Source organism: Amphiprion ocellaris, chromosome 14, assembly GCF_022539595.1.
Source record: "Amphiprion ocellaris isolate individual 3 ecotype Okinawa chromosome 14, ASM2253959v1, whole genome shotgun sequence".
Classification (NCBI taxonomy): Eukaryota; Metazoa; Chordata; class Actinopteri; family Pomacentridae; genus Amphiprion; species Amphiprion ocellaris.
The window spans coordinates 32,292,944-32,314,650 of NC_072779.1; the positions used below are offsets into that span (position 1 = coordinate 32,292,944).

At 37.0% G+C, this 21,707-nt stretch overlaps 1 protein-coding gene across 1 annotated transcript in view; it reads left to right on the forward strand.

Moving 5' to 3' along the window:
- wwc1 (WW and C2 domain containing 1) overlaps positions 1–21,707 on the forward strand; it is a 75,958-nt gene that overhangs the window by 22,853 nt on the left and 31,398 nt on the right. Inside the window, exons 5-10 of the mRNA XM_023261247.3 lie at positions 1,293–1,372; positions 5,896–6,025; positions 13,563–13,709; positions 16,018–16,088; positions 16,254–16,499; positions 19,925–20,014. Coding sequence (XP_023117015.1) covers positions 1,293–1,372; positions 5,896–6,025; positions 13,563–13,709; positions 16,018–16,088; positions 16,254–16,499; positions 19,925–20,014 — 764 coding nt within the window. The remainder of the gene's footprint in view (positions 1–1,292; positions 1,373–5,895; positions 6,026–13,562; positions 13,710–16,017; positions 16,089–16,253; positions 16,500–19,924; positions 20,015–21,707) is intronic.

Sequence of the window (21,707 nt, forward strand, 5' to 3'; positions counted from 1 at the left end):
CCAAAAACTGATCATCTGAGGTCAGTAAATGTGCCTCAGTGATTGTAGTATAAAGACTCTTGTATCTGGAAGGTCCAGTCACTGGTGGTTCAGTACTCCTGGGTAGAACTACATCATGAAGAGTAAAGAACACTCCAAGAAACTCTGAGAAAAGGTTGTTGAAAAGCATCAGTCAGGGGATGAGACAAGAACATTTCCAAGTCACGAAATGTCTCTTGGAGTCCAGTTAAATCCATCTTTACGAAACAGAAGAAATATGGAACATGAATAAATCTGACTAGAGCAGGACGTCCTCAAGAAATGAGTGACAGAGCAAGAAGTAGACTAGTGAGGGAGGCCACCAAGACACCTATGACTCCTCTGAAGGAGTTCCAAGACTCCTGAGAAGGAGTTACCAGAAAAGGACTAGTGAGAGAGGCCATCATGACACCTATGACTCCTCTAAAGAAGTTACAATAATTAGAGTAATGAGGGAGGCCACCAAGACAGCAATGATTCTTCTAAAGGAGATACAGACTTCATCAGCTCAGATTGGACTGTTCATACAATAACTGTTGTCTGTTCTTCACGCAAAGAGAAAGACAAAAACTCATTAAATCTCAACTGGAGTTCATCAGAAGACATGTGGAGACTCTAAAGTCAACTGGAAGAAGGTTCTTTGTTCTGAGAAGCCCTTTGGACATCAGACTAGATGCTATTTTGTTTTGTTTTGTACATTGTTGCAAATGTGGCATCCCCACTGTGAAGCATGGTGGTGGCAGCATCATGATGTGGGGATGTTCCTCAGCAGCAGGTCCTTGAAGGCTTGTAAAGCTAGAGGGTAAATGAATGCTCAAAGTCTAGAGAAGTCCTAGACGACAACCTGATGCATTCTGATGAGAACTGAGACTTGGAGAAGATTTGTTTTCCATCCAGACGATGATCCAAAGCAAATAGTCAAAGATCTGGAAGCCGAGTCCAGCCCTCAATCTAACTGAGAATTAGTGTCTGGACTTGAAAAGAGCTGTTTAGTCACAATGGTTCCTGTGTTACCTGACAGTTTGAACAGCTTTACAAAGAAGAATGAGGTTAAACTGCAGATTTTCAGCCAAAGATTCACTTTGACATGAAAGAATCTTTGTGTTTGTAAATTCTTGTCAAAAAACCCAATTCAAACTGACCATGACTCAGTGTTCAAAAGTAATAAAAGGGGAAAACTTCTAAGGGGAATGTATGTTTTTTATAGGTGCTGTATTTGTGACCCATTTCTACAGATTTATGTTAGAACCTCTGTTTTGTTTCCTGTTTTCCAGGTGAACAAGCTGAAGCGGGACCTGGCCTGTATGAAGCAGGAGCTGCAGTACAAAGAACAAGGCTTTGCGACCCTCAAAGAGTAAGTCATCACACACCTCCTGCTGTTCCACTGTCCTGTTTGTGCCTCACCACTCGTGTTCGCTTGTGGAGGTTTTCCAGTTGGTCCTCCTCCACCTCATATCCTGTCCGATGGGCACGTTGGCAGGTGTATTTGTAGACGGCCAACTCTGTGATGTGATCCTCACCTCTCAGGCCGCCGCCGGGGCTCCTCATTTAGTTTGACGAGCAGAGCGAGGCGCTCAGAGTCTGACTTGAATAGCAAGTGAAAGTGTGACCTTCCTCCAGTGTTTCAGTTTCACATTCTGTCTGCAGAACGTCCTTCGACTTCAGTTCACCGCCGAGACGAGATGGAGGCTTCTCTTATCGCTTAATGTGGTGTCTTTTTATATTTCTTTAGTAGGAATTAGCTTCTTTAAAGGTCTAGATGAAATATTAAACTCAGAAAGTCCAAACTAGAGCTGCAACTTTACCTCATAAATTCATCAGTTGACCTTTTATGGGAGTTAAAATGTCTACAGTCTCTCTATTGTGGCAGGTGCCCGTGCAGAAGTCGCGGAAGATAAAAGTTTTATTTGATATTTTTGAGATATTTTTCTAAAATAATATTATTCTGCTTACATTTATTTCACTTTTATGACTATGACTCCTCTGTAGGAGTTACAATAAAGAGACTAATGAGGGAGGCCAGTAAGACAGCTATGACAATTATTAGAAATTGTCTGTAGCCATTTAGTCATTTGGATCTACTGGAAACTATTTTGTTTGTTTTCTCACCAAATTTCTTTTATTTTTTCTGGAGATATTGATTACTGAAAATGGCTTAACATTTTTTGGAGTACGAAATTGCCAAAATCCACAGGTCTGAAAAAAGGAAATTGTCAAAATTCGGGCAAAAACATTTCACAGAAGTTAGTTTTGAGTCCCAAATAGAAAATAAATAAACTCTGACTGAAGTCTAAGATTGTGGAGTAGCAGGACTATCTGTAAATATGTTGATTTATAATGAACTTAGGCTAATAAGGCTGCAGGTAGAGTCACTTATACACAGTTAGATGTTATGTGGTTGATACAGACTTAGTATTTACTGATTTAATGTTGTCTTTTGTCATCAGCACCTTGCTAACAGGTAGCATCTCGAAGCTAATTTATCAGCATTTTTCAACAAAGACTCCCACACATGGAGTTCAGATTTGCGCCCTGATCAGCAGTTTTCTGACACAAGACGACGTATCTCACACGTGTGGTGTTTGTGGCATGTTTCCACTCTTCTTACATTACTGCCGCCTCTTATCTTTCATGTGTCAGATTCTGAACTTTTATCTACATCACATGAGCGGTGAGATAACGGATCTGGGACGTCCTGCGCTGTTGGAATTTGCACTGAAATGCCTGTAAACTGCAGCTTATCGCTTCGCTTATTGCCTCGGCGTTATCGCACATTCCATCCCATCATTAAACACCTCTATAAACGCTCTGATGAAGCGGCAGCTGCCTCTCATTCGCTTCCTCACCTACTTTTGACACCTCCGAACACGAATCGGCGATGTTAAAGGTGGCTGACGGTCGGGAACGTTCGTCTGAAAGGGGACGAGGCTTTCATTCTTCTTTTTTTCCTGCTGCTGAATTGAACAGGAATGTCCGGTCTGTTTGTCTTGCCTCCTGCAGCACAGTGAGAGTGTCAGGAGGATTAAAGAGTAGCTGAGGCAGAGCGGTCGGACGGCATTCCTCTGTGACTTTCCTCTCCTGTTACAGTCGTCGGACGGCATTCAGCAGCCAATCGCTGTTTGCTGGAATACGAATAGGCTTAGACTGGAATGCAGCCACACACTCGGCCTAAATGCTGCTGCTGCACAGGAGAGGCAACATTTCCTGATAAGAAACCTGGAAACTGTACAGAAATATGAGAATTTATAGCTGATGTTTTGTGTACGATAAATCAGAGGTGACTTCTTCAACTCCAAAACAAGGAGACAAAAGCACATTTTAGATTAACCCTCTGAAGTTCTGCCTGTTTTTATGAATGTTTTTCTGCTCCTGTCTCATTTTTGCTCACTGTTGGCTCATTTTCCACTGCAATATTATATATGACACAGTTATAAAGCCATAAATCATGCAAATACAAGTTTAATTTCTTTGATTAAAATTGCAAAAACCTGGAATCAACACGTCCAACAAGTTCCAACAGCTGTTAGCATCACTGGGAAACATGGTGGCTCTACATGCTACAGATAATTTACTGCTAATATTTTAATTTATTCCCATATTTGTCTCAAAAGACTGGATTTTTTTGTGGCAACTGAGTCACTAATTGCCTCTTCAGGACAAAACTTCAAATCAAGGAGACGAAAGCACATCTTAGATTAACCCTTAGATTAACCCTTTGAACTTGAAGCTACTTTTATGAGCGTTTTCTGCTTCTGTCTCATTTTTACTAACTGTTGGTTCATTTTTCACTGCAATATAAAGTCCTGCACCCCTATAAAGACTAACAGACAGACAGATGTACGCCGATTGTCATATAACTCTGCTGTTCCTTGGCGCAGTAATAACCATCCATCCATCCATCATCTATACACAGCTTAATCCTCATTAGGGTCATAGGAGGCTGGAGTCTATCCCAGCTGACTGAGGGTGAAGGCAGGGGACACCTGGACAGGTAACAGTCTATCACAGGGCTACACATAGAGACAAACAATCACACTCAGATTGCAGAAATAATCAGATCAACAAAAAGATAAATAGTAGCCTGTTGACCTTTTGAGGAGTCACAAGCCCCCCAGAAATAATTTCTTTAGACCAGGGTGCCTCAGTTTTGTGAGTTTGGTTTGTTTTCTGTGCAGCTGACAAAACAAAAGTAATCCATAGACAGAAATGTTTGCTATTAATTTCTAGAAATATAAAAATTGACAGTTAAGGTGCTCAAACGCTACATGCGTGGATCTGATTAGTGCATTCGTTGGACTTCAGAGTTTAAATTTGTAACAGAAAGCCTGAACCCATGGCTTGGAGTTTTCAGTTTCAGTTCAATTCAGTTTTATTTATACAGCGCCGATTACAATTCAGATTGTCTGAAGACACTTTACAGAACCTATATGCCTGACTCCAACTGACCCCCACAGGGCCACCTGAGTCATCCCTAACTACAAGCTTTGTCAAAAAGTAAAGTTTTAGGCCTGGTCTTAAAAGTCAAATGGAACAGCACATTTTTGTAATGTAGGATCCATCTTTACCAGTCTTGTAAAAGTTATTTTCCCCCGTTTTTTTTAAGCACAGTGCAAAAACACTGGAGAATATTGCTCAGCTGCATGAATTCTTCTTTCCAGCTTCATAGCTCTAACCATGTATCCTGTAAATAGTGTTGTGAAGCTTTCAGCAACAGGTTAAAGTCAGTAAGAAACAACTCAAATCTGTATTTTCATTCTCTTGACAACTCGAGGCCAAATGTCTCTCTGCACTCACAGATGGTTTCAGTGTTCAGGATAAAGGAGCTTAATAAAACATAAAAATTTCAATGTTCAGAATGTGTAGATGTCTCTTTCTGCACGTGTTCCTGTAAAGTGGCTCTTGTGATTTCACACATAAAAAGGTTCACAGCAGCTCTTTGGCTCGGCGTAAGTCGACGTTTGAGGAGGACTTTGAGAGGATTACTTGTTCCCTCTGCCTGTTACAGACAAATACCTCCCTCCCTCACTTCCTCATTCTCTCTCTACCTTGTTTTCTCCCAAAGCTCCCTCCCCTCTTCCCTCTCTGAAGAATGTGGAAGGACTGGTTGTTCACATGCATGCATGACTTGTCGATGACCGGGTTTACATAGCTGCTGCTGCTGCTGCTGCCTCTGATGCTGGTTTTTCCCTACAGCTGGGTTTTCCCAGTCTGATGGCAGCCAAAGCCTGGATCTACTGTGTTACCTGGAAGAGGAAGAACATTTGATATTATGTTCAGGGCTGCTTCTACTTCTAAAGACAGACATGACAGTCCTGCTTTATCGATACGCTAAACCAGCGGCATTCTGTCGCTTTTTGTTATTAATGTTCCTCCCCGCTTCATTCAGACATATTTGAGAGATTATAAAAATGATATTTAATGCATAATAACACAATAACAATCAATACTGAATCTAAACTAGGAGCAAACACTGATAATTCTGACTGTATGTGATGTTTAGGTTTTTTTTATTTCAACCAGATCTTCCTTTTTCAGTGTTTCTCTGCTGTTTTTCACTCTTTTTGCTGAGCACATGTGGAGGCTGCAGGTCAACAAACTCTGTCTTGTTTAAACAATGAGAAAAAACAGAAACCTCAGTGTATCCACACACCCTTAATGTTCTATCAGACAGAGTTCTTTTGTAAATCAGTCGTGGAAAATGAGGAACTGAATATTATGCAGCGTTAATAATAGTTATTTGCACTTTATTGATGAATCTGTTCAGCGTTTGGTTTGAAAAATGTCAGAAAAATTACTTCAGCAGCTGCTCATGTTGCTCTGAATCCAAACTGACCTCCATCTCCTCCTCTTCTTCTTCCTCCTCTTCTTCACCTCCAGGATCGACCAGAAGGTGTCCAACAGTCCGTACGGCTACAAGCTTCAGGAGGCTCAGGCCATCCTCAGCGAGGTTCGCTCCATCCGAGACGCCATCAGCTCCGGGGAGAAGGAGAAGCAGGAGCTCATGCAGGTAAAAAACTGTTTATTTTAAGGTGTAACATAAGAAAAAACAACTAAAGTGAACAAACAACTGACAACAGCTCACCTTTAACTCGAAGCGTGAGTTTTGCTGTGGAGATTTAATGATGCAGCATCACATTAACCCTGGTGTTGTCCTGAGGGTCAGATTGACCCGTTTTAAAGTTTGAAAATGTGGGAAAAAAATATTTTCACAGTGAAACTTCTGATGTCCACATTTTCAACATTTTTGGGAAATTTTTGAACATTTTTTGGTGGAAAAAAAGAAATGTTAAAAATGTTTCTTAAGAACATTCACCAAAAAAAAAATTGAACGAAATTCACTGGATTTTGGTTGATTTTTTTGTGAATGTTCTTAAAGAAAATATTAGAAGTTTTACTGATATATATGGAATCGCTTTAGATATTATTAGAATTTTTTGGAAGATTTTTACTCATTTTTTGAAAATATTTACAAAAATTTTCTTGCCAAATTTGCGTTTTTTTTTTCAATAAAACTTTTAAAGGAAACTTTTCTTTTCTTCCTGAAGGTTTTTCAAATTTTCAGAAATTTGGGGAATTTTTTTGCTGAATTTTTGGATTTCTTTCAGACAAGGAAACAATATTTTTCGGTGCCCGTAAACAAGGACAGCAGGAGGGTTAAGACTCGTCAGCCTTTATGGTTCATAGAAAGTGAGTTTTGAAATCGTGAAATTAAAAATTAAATCAACAGAAATCAGTAGAATTGGAGGAATCTCTGGTTCTATTCAAAGATGTTCCGCAACTCACAGTTGGAACACAAACTCTCCTCGGTTTAAATGATTCAGAAATCCAGTTTAGTCTTTAAATTTGTAAATTTATCTCACTGAGAAACGCTGAATTCGTCCAGCATCCATTTTAAACCAAAAAGCACAAGAGTGTAAACAAAAAACTGTGAATTCAGGTGCATTTTGTCCCTCCTAAAATTAATTAATATAGAAGTAGTTCAGTAAATGATAACCTGTGAGCTTCGTTTCTGGATAAATAATTAAATCTTGTGCATAAAAAATTATAATAAATAAAGGAATAACATAAAATAATAATATAAAATAATAAAATGATATTCAAAATTTAAAAAAAACTGAGCTTAGATTTCTGTTTTGTGTCTCTAGATGAGGATAGAAGGTAAAGTTTACACTGCTAAGGTAAATTCTGGGTAAATATTGGGTGAATTTAACAACTAATGAAACCATGGCTTCTTCACAAGGGCTCATGGGAGTTGTAGTCTTTCTACAATTTACAGTTTAGAAACAAATCTGAACAGTTTTAGGCTCCAAATGAGAAATTTTATTCTCTTTAAAAGCAACATTTTGATCTTGTATTTCCACCAGACTGCTTCATTTGCAGCCATAACACAATTTCTTTCTTCAATATAAACATATCGGAGTGTTAAATTACTTCTTTGTATCCGTGTTGAGTCACTTTTATGAAATCATTTAAATGAAATTAGAACTAGCTGCTGCTCTGCTGAACCTGAATCGGACGAACTTATTCTTTCTTTAAAGCCAGAACACAAGATTAGTGCATTACTTGTTCTGCTTGAAAAAGTTTGTTTAACGGCCGCTGGAGGCTGGATGTCAGGAGTGTCGTCTCCTCGACAGACAAAAGACGAAGGAAAGAGGAGACAGATAATCCAAATAGCGACATCTGATCCGCAGAGCCACGTGAAACATGTCAGAAATCGCAGCGAGGCCACTACGTGAAGAAGGAACGTGCAGTTTTACCCTCCAATCAAAGCACACGATGTGGTTTGAGCTTCCAGGCCGCTCTGCTGCTTTACTGTGAAAGGTCAGATTGTGTCGTGGAGGTAAAATGAGTCACAATATGCGCCTAAAATGTACCGGACAACCTCTGGACGAGCTCCCAGAGTAAAACTATCCCTCACGAGGCTCTGAGACGGAGCAATTTATGATGGAAAATGAACGGATATGAGGAGGTGGAGGAGTATTACCAAGGAGACGACTCAGGAGAGTCTGCAGCAGCGTTTCATCGCTTTACGTTATGTTAGTGTGAAAAAAAAGAAGCAGCCAGATGTAGTAAAAGAGATTTAGAGGCTCGGTGGAGCAGCAGGGAGGCGGCTGGTGTTTTAGTGTGATGGCCAGTCAGTTTAGGATGGAAGACGACGCGTGTTTGAGCTTTTATTGCCTTTTTAACTCGAGTGGTATCGACTCGGAATGGCTCTGTGGCTGTAGGTTAGATAACAAACAACCAGCCGGAAAGTAATTTGGAGGATAAATGTTGCTTTCATTATTAAATTTCAAATCAAAATCTTGAATTTGCACAGTAAGAGTACTCAGTTTTGCACACGTATATATATATTTTTCAAATAGTGTTTTCTGTCCTTCTTTATGTCAGCTCAATATGTGTTTTGTGATGCGTAAACTGCCTCTGGCGATCAATTATTACCTCTTACCTATCAAAGAGGGATTGACCAATGTTTTTTTTCAGGGCTAGTGCTGTTACGGACTATGAACAATGTAGAAAAACCAATATAGAAGTGATATACATGAAATATTATTTAAGAACAGCATGTGATTGCAGGAATCTGTTGTTTATAACCAGACTTCTGTATTAATAAGAGTGAATGTAGCTGAATATGTACAGTAGAAATAGAAGCCTGACATTAGGATGCTTTCCTCTTTTTACTGATCCATCAATTGATTGAGATTGATCAGTTTGTCTCCTGTAGATCCGTCTACCGTTCTTCTGTTTTCTCTTATGTCACTTTCATCTGTTCAGGTCCAGATTTTAAAGCATTATTTTTTTTCTTGACTCTGTTTTGGGCTAGTCTGTGGCTGCTTCCTAACTTAGCAGCTAGCTGTTAGCGTAGCCTTAGCTGCTGGGAAAGTAGTTAGTTTCCTGCTTTGTGGAGACGTCTGTGCTTCTTGTTCAGCTTAAGCAGTTTGTGTCTTGGCCAGTTTGAACAGATTATTAAAGCATAGTTTAGTGTCTAAAGAAGCGTTAGCCATTAGCTTAAGCGACACAGCTAACCTCGTAGGGATAGCATTAGCCTGGCACTTTCATTACTAAAAATAAATCCCAGCTGTACTGACACCAACAGGTGAATTATTCTGGTATTTTTTTAGTGTAGCAGAGAAACTGTTGATGGAAATAAAACTACAACTACCTCAACTTCCAAACACAGCTTTGCTAATGTGCTCCTCTGTCTCTCTGCGTAAACAATCGCTTTCAGTTTTTGGTTTGCTGCTACTTGAGACATGTAGCCAGTCAAATAGAGCAGAAGACGTGACCACGAGGTGACTACAGAGAGCCAAAAAAGCACATTTAATTAAATTTAAATTGATAATATGAGCAGAAAGCAGGCCACAACCAAAACAACTCAGCTCACGGTGGTATTAAATAAATAAAAGTAGCAAATTCTCACATTTCAGAGGCTGAAACCAGAGAATATTTGACATTTGTGCTTTTTAAATTTTATAAATCAATGCTGTTATTTTCATTGTCGATTATTCTGTTGACAGGAGCACAGAGAAGACAAAATAAATGTAGAAATCATTCATGTAAAATGGCAGAAAAATTATGTCGTGATCAGTTTGGCTGCAATTAATGATTGTTTTCATTCCTGATGAATCTGTGGATTGTTTTGTGGATTAATTGATTGGTTGTTTGGTCCAGAAAATGGTCAAAAGTCAGTGTTTTGTCCAAAGATATTCAGTTTATTGCCACAGAGGAAAAAAGAAACAACAGAAAATTCACATTTAAGACGCAGAAATCAGAGAATTTAACTCTTAAAAGTTCCTGAACCAATTATCAAAATAGTCGACAAATAAATTAAGCATAACACTTATCTAGCACACAGGATGATATTTCCTTGTCCTTTTTTGTTCTTATTCTTATATAAAACATGATGCAGCTGCTTCAAGTGTAAATTTCTATAAACAGCTGATAATAAAACCAATAAACAACCTCCTGCTTCCACATCAGTGGCCCAAATTCATTTTTTCTGCACCAGTCTGATTTTTTTCTGTCGGTATAAAATTATCGTTTTCATCACGAGTTAATATCCTGGTTGTTTTCCCAAGTCATTATTTATTTACATTGTTTATGATTTGTGCTTGTGTTCTGATTTATACTTTATAATTCCCGGCCTCCTTTCTTCTCCCTCCGTCCTTTATGGTGTTTGACAGCAGCTCAGTGGTTTGGTAACTTGTTTATATTTTGGTGCACAAACAAGACTTGTATGTTCTCAGATTATACAACATTAGAACCACTGACAGCTAAACCTCAAGAAAAAGACCTCTTCTGGTAAAAACTCAATGTAAAATGAATATAATTACAATAAATAAAAGATAAAACAATCCAAAATGACGTCTCCAGATGTCTGTTAACAGCAAAAAGCAGCAAATTTTCACATTTTAGGGCCTGAAAGCAACAAATAATTCACATTGCAGCATAAAAAATGTTTAATTTACAATATTTTATTTAATTTGTATTCAATTTGGTTTACATTTTGAAACATTTAAATGTATTTTATTTCCATTTCTTTAATTGTAATTTAGTTAATTTTTTGGATTTAATTACATTTATTTTATTTTGTTAGTTAGATTTTGCTTTTTAATTTAATAAAAAAATTGTAATTTAGTTCATTGAAAAAATGAAATTTATTTACTTTAAAATTTAATGGTTTATTTATTTATTTATTTATTTTTATATGTAATCGATTATTTTAAATTTAAGATTTCATTTCTTTAATTTCATTAAATTTTTGAATTTAATTAAGTTTATTTTATTTGTTAGATTTTACTTTTTAATGTGTTTAATTTTTTTATGCAGTTCATTTAAAAATGTAATGCAATGCAATTTATTTGTTTTAACATTTTAATACAGTTTAGTGATTTATTTATTTGCTTATTTTTACATTTAATTGATTATTTTAAATGGATTTTATTTTTAATATATTTTTTAAAAAGTTTAAATTAATTTTTGAATTGAATTAAATTTATTCAATTCATTTGATTTTACTTTTTAATCTAATTTAAATTTAATAAAGTTTGTTTTAAAATTCAATCCAGTTTATTTAATAATTTAGTTTTACATTAAATTGATTATTTTATATTTGTAATTATGAATGTTTTTTTCATTCAATGAAACATAATTACATTAAATAAAAAATAAAAATATCCCAGATGACATTTGACAATTATTTTAGTATTTAATTTAAGATGTTTTTAAATTTAATTAAATGTTTTTATTTCAAGTATTTTTTTCTAAATTTAATTTGATTAATTTAATTTAATTATTTCTTTCTGCTCTATTTTATGATAATTATTTCTTTGTTCTGTGCTTTTCTGATCTTTGTTTGCTTGGCTTTCATCCTTATTGATGTTTTTAATCTTTTTAATGTTTTTTCCAGCTGTAAAGCACTGTTGTTAACAGAAGTGCTGTATAAATAAACACTCTTATTGTTGTTATTTGATTGTCAGATTAATGTTCTGCTGATCGTTGTCTCTTCGGTAAACATGATGTTTTATTTACACAACAGTCACGAATGAATTTCAAACTTCAGAGACACGAAACGCTCCATCAAAAATAAAACAAAAGATGACTCTTTTACCAGCGTCTGAGGACCGTCACTTCTTTTGAGGAGTTTGAAATGTTCAGATTCATATATATATATATATATATATATATATATATATATATACTTTTTTATTTCCCAGCGCTCCTTTCTTCTCCCTCCGTCCTTTATTTTTGTTTTCAGTCGTTCATAGAGCTGCAGAGCGTATTAAAGTTGCATGATGGGACGTGGAGTCTGTTTATAGGTGTGCATGGAGGGAATAGAGATGAACTCGTCTCTTTGATATCTGGCTTTTAGCTCGGATGTGACGGCCGAAACGAACGGTGTTTTATGTTGCTTTCCTGCACATGTTTGAGTCTCCTGCACATCTGCATATTAAACGGATCATTTTCGGCACATTTTCTGTAATTAATCGGCGCGTTAATCGAGCCTCCGTATAGATTTGAAATACCTCAGATCTGGCTGCAGGTTTGTTGAACTGGTTTGGAGGTGCAGGGAGGTGTTCAGTAATACATCATCTCCTCACTGCCTCCCCCGTCCTCCCCCTTTACCATCTGCAGCTGACAGCTCAGTCTGAATATCTGCGAGTTCGTCTGTTGTTGTTGTGCGTCTGCTGTCTGCTTGTGTGGCTGTGGGTGTGAATATGTGGAGAATATGTGGAGTAAATCTGCATATAAACAAGTTGTTTGTGCAAGAATTGGTGAAAAATGTTTGCAAAGGCAGGAATAATAGGAAAAAAATATAAAAAATGGTGTAAAATTTGTCCAAAATAATTGAAAAATGGTCTAAAATGACACAACTCCTCCCAGAATGACTTGAAATTTATCCAGAATGACATAAATTGTCAAAAATCAAACAAACTGGATCAGTAAAATAAATTCAGCATGGCACAGAAACAGGGAACAGAGGAGTTGTTGGAGATGCATTAAGCATGGTGAAACATCCTTTTTCCTGTTTTTGTGATCTAAAGCTGCCACTTGGTGCTGATTTTTAGTGTAACATGAGTAAATCTGCATATAAACAAGTCGTTTGTACGAGAATTGGTGGAAAAAACTTGCAGAGGCATTAGAAATATAAGTAAAAATATTCAAAATGGCACAAAATTCGTCCAAAAAGATTGACAAAGATGTCGAAAATGACACAAATCATCCCAGAATGACAGAAAAAATGGCTTGAAATTCATTCAGAATTATACAAATTGTCAAAAATAAAAAAAATGGATCAATACAGTCTTCTGAAACTACTCAATAATTATCTAAAATGACTTGAACACTTCCAAAATGAATCAATAATCCTCTAAATGCTTTAAAACATGTACATAATAACATAAATGTTTTCATAAAATTACTCACAAATTGTTGATAATGTCTCAAAATGTGGCCAAGATCACTGGAAAAATACAAAAAAATCTAACCTACTTGATCATTAAAATAAATGCAGCATGGCTCAGAAACAGTGAACAGAGGAACAAGTTGTTGGAGATACGTTCAGCATGGAGAAACACCTTTTTTTCCCCCGTTTTTCTGATCTGAAACTACCACTCGGAGCTGGTTTTTGATATAACATGACAAACGTTCCTTACATTGAATTCCTGTTTGTTGTTTTTCTGCTTCGTCTGAAAATCAAGGAAAAGCTGAATTCCTTAGCAGGCTTCAAAACAAACCGTGCAGTCGCATCAGATTTCCATCTCGGCAGTGAAGATGAAAGCTTCGACTGTTAGATTTCACAGTTTAGCTGCTCTTTGACCAGAACAACCTGCACTGAGCGAGTCTGGACAGTTTGTAACGGTGGTAGTTACTGCAAGATTCAGCGTCTAGATAATAATAAATGCCGGTAGTTTTAAGATCTGTCACAGTTTGAAAACCTCTCTACAGTAAATGTTTCTATTGATCTACGTCCTGTTTTTGCTGCTGTAGTTTCCGTCTTTCTGGCTGCAGGTCGCTCATGTTGGGACTTGTTTAATCTTTTGCAGAAACTGGCGGTGCTGAAGGACGGTTTCCAGCTGGACTCGGGTTCTCAGCAGGAGCTTTGGGGCAGCAGTCCGTCGCTCGCCAACTCAGAGGCGTCCATCCCCCGACTCTACTCTGACGCTGGCTCCCAAACCGACATCCCCGCTGAGGTGAGGATCTGGATATCAGTTAAAAAACGTCGCAAGCATCGAAAAGTTTACCACGTATAAGATGATGAAGGTGGACACCAGGTCCACTTCTGCCATGTTTATCATCAACACTATGAGGAATCAGAGACTTTTGGAAACACTCCTGAGTCTGTTTCAGTTTTAAAACTCTGATGTTTTATCTGGACGAGCAGAAGCATTGGGACTTTAGGAAACTATGATTGACTGATTGGTTTTGTGTCACTACATTTGCTTCCTGATTTGTCTCATTTCAATTACTACAGAAAATAAAACAGAGATATGATGCTGTAAAACAAATGGGAAAAAACTGCTAAACACCACCAAAAATCAAGCAGCAAGGGTTCTAGAAAAAATATCTTAAAAATCTTTGCTATGCTGTAACATTAACATTGAAAAAAATAATAGCAAATGTATGTAAAATAATTCTATTTTTTAGCTGATAAAATTAATATAACCTAAATACAGTAAAAAAAAGTGACTTTTACAGTGACATATTGATGTTAAACTTTTTTAAATTTGATTTTATGAGTTGTTAGCTGTAATTTGACAAAACAGGGAAAATCTGAAATAAAACAAAAAAATGCAGTTAAATGCGTAAACATTTTTACAGTGTATGTGATGTACACTGTAAAAAACATTCCAGTAAAAATACTTAAAATAAATTTTGCAGCAAAGATTCCATAAAAAAGTACTGCAGTGGAATGCCATCATCTATTAAAAAATGGTGAAAATGGAGAAAATATAGAATTTTTTTGCTGATTTAAGTACAAAAAAGCTGTTTAATTTTACAGTCAAACATTAAAATAAAATTATTGTAAAAAAAAAATATATAAAAACATAATGTGGAAAATCTGTAAAATTACAGAAAAAAATGACAGTTTAAAGCTGTTAAAAAACATACATTTTTACAGTCTGTGTGATGTGAACTGTAAAAAATATTCCAATAAAAATACTGTGAAAATCTGGTAGCGACGGTTCAAAAACTGTAATAACGGATTAAAAAAGAAAGCAAATATTTGCAAAATACTACATTTTTTAGCTGACAAAATAAATAATACAGCTTAAAGACAGTAGCAAAAAAAGGTGTCATTTTTCAGTGATGCCTTGTAAATGAACAAATTATCATTTGTGAAAATAAGAAAAACAGAATTTCGATGTTAGGCTTTTTTTAAATTTTATGAGTTATCATCTGTAATTTGACAAAACTAGGAAAATCTGTAAAATAACAGTGAATTGTTAAAAAATATATATAGTTAAAAACATTTTACAGTCTATGTGATGTACATGGTAAAAACCCATTCCAGTAAAAATACAGTGAAAATCTGTCAGCGAGGTTCCAGAAGAAGCACTTTTAAAAACAGTGGAATACTGTCATCTTTAAAAATAGTAAAAATGGTGAAAATAAAGTGAATATCTGATTTGTTTAATAAAAGATATTTTTTGCTGATTTAAATGCAGTAAATCGCTTAAATTTTATGGTCAAACATTATAATAAAATTAATTAATGTTTGTAAAAATACTATATTTTGATGTTGATGTTATGTATGAACATAAATGTTAAATCCGTAAAATTACAGAGAAAAGACTTACAGCTTAAAGCTGTTAAAAACATACATTTTGTAGTCTACGTGTGATTTTACAGTGACACCTTGTAAATGAATAAATTACCATTTGTAAAAATACAAATACAAAATTTGGATGTTAGATTTTTAAAACATTTTATAAGTTATTGTCTCAAAAATCTGTAAAATAACAGTGAATTGTTAAAAAAATGCAGTTAAAAACTTTTGAAAAATACTTTTAAAAACAATGGAATATTGTCATCTTCAAAAATGGGAAAAATGGAGAAAATACAGATATTTAAATACAGTGAAAATCTGGCAGCAAGGGTTCAAAAACTGAAATAATGGTTAAAAAAAACAGCAAATATTTGTAAAATAATTATATTTTTGCCAACAAAATAAATAATACAGATTAAAGACAGTAAAAGAGTGTAATTTATAATCACACTCCAAAAAAACAAAAGACCATTTTAATGTGTGCCTGCTTCGTTTTAATCAGCACAATTGATATTTACTTGTTATTCTATTGATCTTATTAGCTTCACTGAGCTGATGCGATCTGCTTATCATCTCACCACTTGAATAACTGATTTACAGGAAGGGTGTTTCACGTTTTCTTCATTCCTACTTGGTGCACATTGAAGAGATTATCCCATCAAAGTAGTTCTCTGCAGGGTTTTCAGTTTAATCTTCTCTGAATGTTGTTGTTTTCTTGTCTTTCTAATCAGTTTATGACCAGCACCAACAAACTGGCAGAAAAAGTTCGTCTGAGCCTGAAGTATGAGGAAGCCAAGAGAAGGTAGACGTCATTTTATCTGTTTTATCTGTTACAGAGTTTATATTTTTAGATGGAAGATTTATACGTTAAAGTGGCACCAAGTGGAACTTTTATGTGCAGAAAAGATGAAAATGTTTGTCTAAATGTAGTCCAAGCTGCTCATTTCTGGCCTTTTTCTCGCCCCAGAATCGCCACCATCGAGGTCCAGATCGCCAAACTGGACAGCGAGGCGTGGCCGGGGCTGCTGGACCCGGAGCGAGACCGCCTCATCCTCATCAACGAGAAGGAGGAGCTGCTGAAGGAGCTGCAGTACGTCCGGCCTCGCCAACGCCTGGAGCCCAACGACGCCGAGAAGCTGGAGTCGGAGAAGAAACGCCTGGAGAGAGACCTGCAGGCCGCCAGAGACAACCAGAGTAAAGCTCTGACGGAGAGGTGAGGGCCGGGAAGGACATTTACTAAACAGGAAATACTAGAATCAACTGTGGTTTACAGGAATCAGCCTGCAAGAACAAAACTGCACATTTCCTCGTTAGTTTCAGATGTTTGTACAGGCCTTACTTTATCATAAAAACAACTTTCAGATGTGCACTTCTTTACCTTAATCTGGCAGCAACTGAGCATGTTGGATTCGTGTCTGGTCATTTTCCCGTGTAGTTCTAACGGCAGTCGTACTATGTCGGATTAGGTCATGTTAACAGATGGACTTTGAGTTTGTGAAGTGATTATGGGAAGTTTTTCCGCATTTCAACACCAATATTCACCCAAAAACTCCACAGAGACTGTTTCCTCTGAATTTCTAATCTACAATAAAATCATTAAGTAATTGGAGGATTAGTTTTTTTCACATCAGACAGTCACAGTTCAGTTTGTTGCTTCCAGTTGTGTGTAGGAGATTTTTCTCTAAAAATTTCCTTAAAGCTAGAGAGCTTACAAGGACAACGCCGCTAACTTTATTAATTACTTACTTTTATAAATTATCCTCAACTTGAAGGATTAGTCTGTATGAACTGACAGGAGGACTTGTTGCTTTTAGCTGTTTGTAGGACTGTTTCCTCTGAGTTTATTAGACGGAAGCAGCATCCACATTAGCGCCCCCAAAACAAAAAAAAAATGTTATGATAAATTTATTGTTTGTTGTAATTAGAAATTATCTCTGGCATAGAAACAGGATTAGTCTCAAACATCAAGTCACACTGGGTACTTTTACTCACATCATACAGATTCACAGTTTAGTTGGTTGCTTCCAGTTGTTTAGGAGTCTTTCCTCTGAGTTTATTAAATACCTGCAGCAGTAATTATTATAAATTATCCCTGACATGGAGACAGGATTATTTCAGGTCAGGATCAAGTCACTCTCTGGACTTTGCTTCACATCAGACACAGTGACAGTTTAGTTTGTTGCTTCCAGTTGTTTGTAGAAGGCATTTCTTCTTCTTTTTTTTTAAAATAAATTATCCCCGACATGGAAACAGGATTAATCCATGCTGGTATCCAGTTGTGTACTTTCCCCTGTATCACACAGAGTCACAGTACAGTTTGTTGCTTCCAGCTGTTTAGGAGTTTTTCCTCTGAGTTTATTAAACACCTGCAACATTGGACAGTAGCAGGTTATGAGCATCTCTTGCATTTATGCACAAAATAGGCAGCAGTAACTTCATTAATTAATTATAAATCGAAATGATCTCCTGCATGGAGACAGGATGGATCAGGATCTAACAGTAAGTCATACCATTATTTAACTGTTGGTATACTAGTAGTTAGATTACCAGCTCACATGGACATCATTTTCAGGTGAGTTGTATCACAAAGCCAAACATTGTCACTGAAATGTCCATAAAAATAAAACTTTACTGTGATGAAGACAAAGTCTGTAAGAGGTCAGATTAATGAGACTCATCAATAATTAATGTAATCAAGGTTTTGATCAACGGGAGCTGAAGTTCAGTTTGTCGGCTTTCGTTCACTTTTAAATTACAGTCTAAAATAGCAGAAAATCTCTATCAGCGGCTCTTAACAAAGTTTTGGGTGAAGTAGTTGGCATAAAAGTTTGTAGTTTGAGGTATTTTACATGATTTTCTTGAACAAAATCTTGCTTTTAGACCTATCTAGTCCAAAGCTGACACTATATGGCCTCTTTCTTTTCCTTACTGGACAAGAACTGGCTAATAGAAGCATCTAGTTTGGTCAGTTGGTTGTTAACCCTGGACCAGAACCCCTCTGTTGTTGTAGTTTAAAGGTGGACTGAGAAAGATGTTAGAACAGGTGTTGGCAGTCGTTATTTTCCCGATGATACGTCCGACCTTTACAGCCGTCAACACTTCCCGATGATTATTCAGAATCAGAGGTGAACCTGACAGTTTCACTCTCCTCTGCTCTGCTTCCTTATTCCCACATTTTAATTATTTTAGCATTTTATACCTCCATGTTCTGGTTTTATATCACTTTCCTGAAAACCATGACCGCCGGGATCCTGCTGCATCTTTTCCTCTCCCCCTCGTCTCTAACAGGACTCTCGTTGTTCGGCGTTCAGGTCAGACTCTACCTGAGCTCAGGCTCTCTTTGTGTCTCATCTCCTCTTCCTGTAACCCGAGATCCTGCAGAGCTCGCTCGCAAAAAGAGCCTCTTGTAGTCCAACCTACGCTGCCAAATACACCCACACTGTTCACAAATACCGCACTGGTCATGACACACACATGCACCAACACATTCTGTACATTCGCCGTCTGAAAATGTCACATTCTGAAGCTGATACCGGACACAGTTAGACTGAGCTCAAGGTGGATTTTTTTTATGCGACACCACAGAAGAGGCGTCTGAAATTAATTCTGCAGCAGGTCAAGAAGCAGAAATGATTATCCAGAGTCTTAAAGATGATCTGAAGCCTGAAGAGTCCTGATTTAACCACCGCAGAGTCAGTCTGGGAGGCAAATCCTTGAAAGCTGCACAAAATACCTGCTGAGTAACTGTATAGTGTGCAGAGAAGAGTCGGTTGCAAAATGCTAATTTTAGGAAGTTTTTTTTCCGTTTCTTGCACTTATTATGAAGTAAACTCATAAATTCAAGCAATTCTTGGCATCATTTTTGAAAGAATCTTTTATCACTTTAATGCCTAAAAACTTCCATGATTGCAGGAAAATCTACAATGTGCTTTAACATGGTTCAGTATTGCAATAATAAATGGACAAATGTTGAAGTGTGTGTGTTACAAAGTTCCTTTGTGTTTCTGTTGTAACAGGAACTGAATGTAGCAATGAAATAAGTTTTCCTTTATTAAACAAGTAAATACCACAATATAATTCAAGTAAGACATTGCAACTTCCCCTGCTTCACTCTTCAGCCGTCATGCTAGCTAACGTTTTCACCATAGTGACACTGATTCATTTAAATGGCTTCATCTGATTGATCTAATTAATTAAATCAAATGTTTGCAAAGATTACATCGATTGTTTTTCTGTCTGCGCTGCTGTATACCATGTTTGCCTCGAGCTTTTGGAACAGTTTTAGCTACTTTGACATATTTTTGGCACGCATACTAATATTATTATTACTGTTATATAATAGACAGGAACCACAGTCCCCTGCAGCAGTCTGTAACCCGATCAAAGTCTTCCCCTCTTCGGCCTGTTTCCACTCAAACAGTGGATCATATTAACAGCTGTTTATGGACTCGTGTCCTCCTAACAAACACATGGCTGCTGTTAGAGCTGTTAACTGAACCTGCGGAGTTGGCAGACAATTATGTTTGGTGTCTTCCTTTGATTTTCCTTCAATGTGAATGTGTTAAGTCCGGATGTCGCCATCAGGTTTTGGTTTGTCTTTTCTTTTGTGGGAAATAAATCGACTTTTTGTGCTTTCAGGCTGCGACTTCACTGCAAGAGGAACAAGCTGGTCAGAGAGCTGGAGGAGATGGTTCGACTGGCCACGTCGCTGCACACTCAACTCAAAAGGTTCGTTCGTCTTGTTCCTGCTCTTAGTGGATAGATAGAGGTATCCTAGCTCACACGTTACATACAAGATATAGAGACAATGTACAAAAACAAAAGAGCATGCAAATTGACGTGCAAATTATGCCAGTCGAAGAAACAACATAAGGTGCCTTAAATGCTGGTATTTACAGAAGTGTGAAAAGAAGGGATAATATTTACAATAAAATGCAAATTAGTGTTATTTCCAATAAAAATAGAGTATTATAACAGTACAGAGTGCAATAAATATTATATTCTGAAGTAGAAAATGGTGCAATGTGAAAATAGCAACCAATAATAATAAACCCAAGGGTTTCAATAGGGTCTTCACACCATTCAGTGCTCGGATCCTAATTAAAGCTGCAAGCAGCGTTGAACAGGTCCTCACACACACACGTGTCGGGACATGGCGTACGTCGGGGTGTGACAAAAATTTCAAGGAATTGAGACTTAGCTGACCATTGTCAAGGATTATATCACAAACTTTCTTGCAGTGGTATATGCAAACATAATGACTACAACTTCCTGTTACCAGTAGTTGGCGCCATGACTATGACTCACTTTTGGAATGTCCATGTCTGCAGACCTGGACTCTTGTCCAGAATATGAAGTTTGGATCATGTGCAGCTGAGTTATAAAGACTTTAGTTGTCATGGTGCAGCATCGAACTTCACCGCGCCAGCAGGTGGCGCTATGACTGTCAATGGATATAGGCATCTGGATGTCATCAGGGCAGGACTATGATCAAACATGTAAAGTTTGAGGCAGATTGGGGCATGTACAAGGTAGTTAGACAGCACTTCCTGTTTCATAGCGAAGCATCAATGTTCAGGGGGTCGCCATGGCCACACCCTTTGACTTTGGCGGCTGATTTATGATAAGTTTTCATCACTGAGGCCTGTCAGATATACTGGCCAAATTTGAGGTCTTTTGGCATTACCCCCAGTGAGGAGTTAACCACTGAAAATGAGCAAAAATAACTAAAAATCTCATAGTTAAAGTGGTGGACTTCCTGTTGGGTTTTGGATATGGATGTAAGTGGCTTTTTTGTGCGCCCTCACGTCCTACATATGCCTATATGCCTACATATTTTTTTTTTTGGGGGGGGTGATATGGAGCCATTTTGCCACAAACGTGCAGATCCCATAAAATATCGAATTTTTGCTAGTTTTGATGCATTTGTGAATTTTCATGAGTTTTGGAGCATGTTTAGGCCTCAAAAATATGATTATTTTGGGCGAATAGGGTCCTACGCACTGTCAGTGCTCGGGCCCTAATGAGTGTACAGGAGGGTTGTGGTGCATGGGTCCAGGTGGGCACAGTACAATTGGTTTATTGCTCAGTTGAGTTGAGTCACTGGAGTGTAGCAGCCAACAGATCAGGTCATGACCCACTGGCCTTGACCAAGTTGTTATAGAATACCATATAATACCAAGAAAAGGTGTGTTTACTATCGAAAAATACGCAGAAATTGGGTATAAATCAAAACCACGAGCAGAAAATTGGGCATAATTTTGAAAACTAATCATAAAAAAAGGGTACAAAATATGTTTATGTTTGGATAGGTGAAGTTTTGAAGAGTTCTTTTTTACTGAGCTGTTAAATAAGTCACTGTATCCGATGTTTGACTCTATTATATCCAAATATAGAGACTAGATAGAGGCTAATGAGCTCT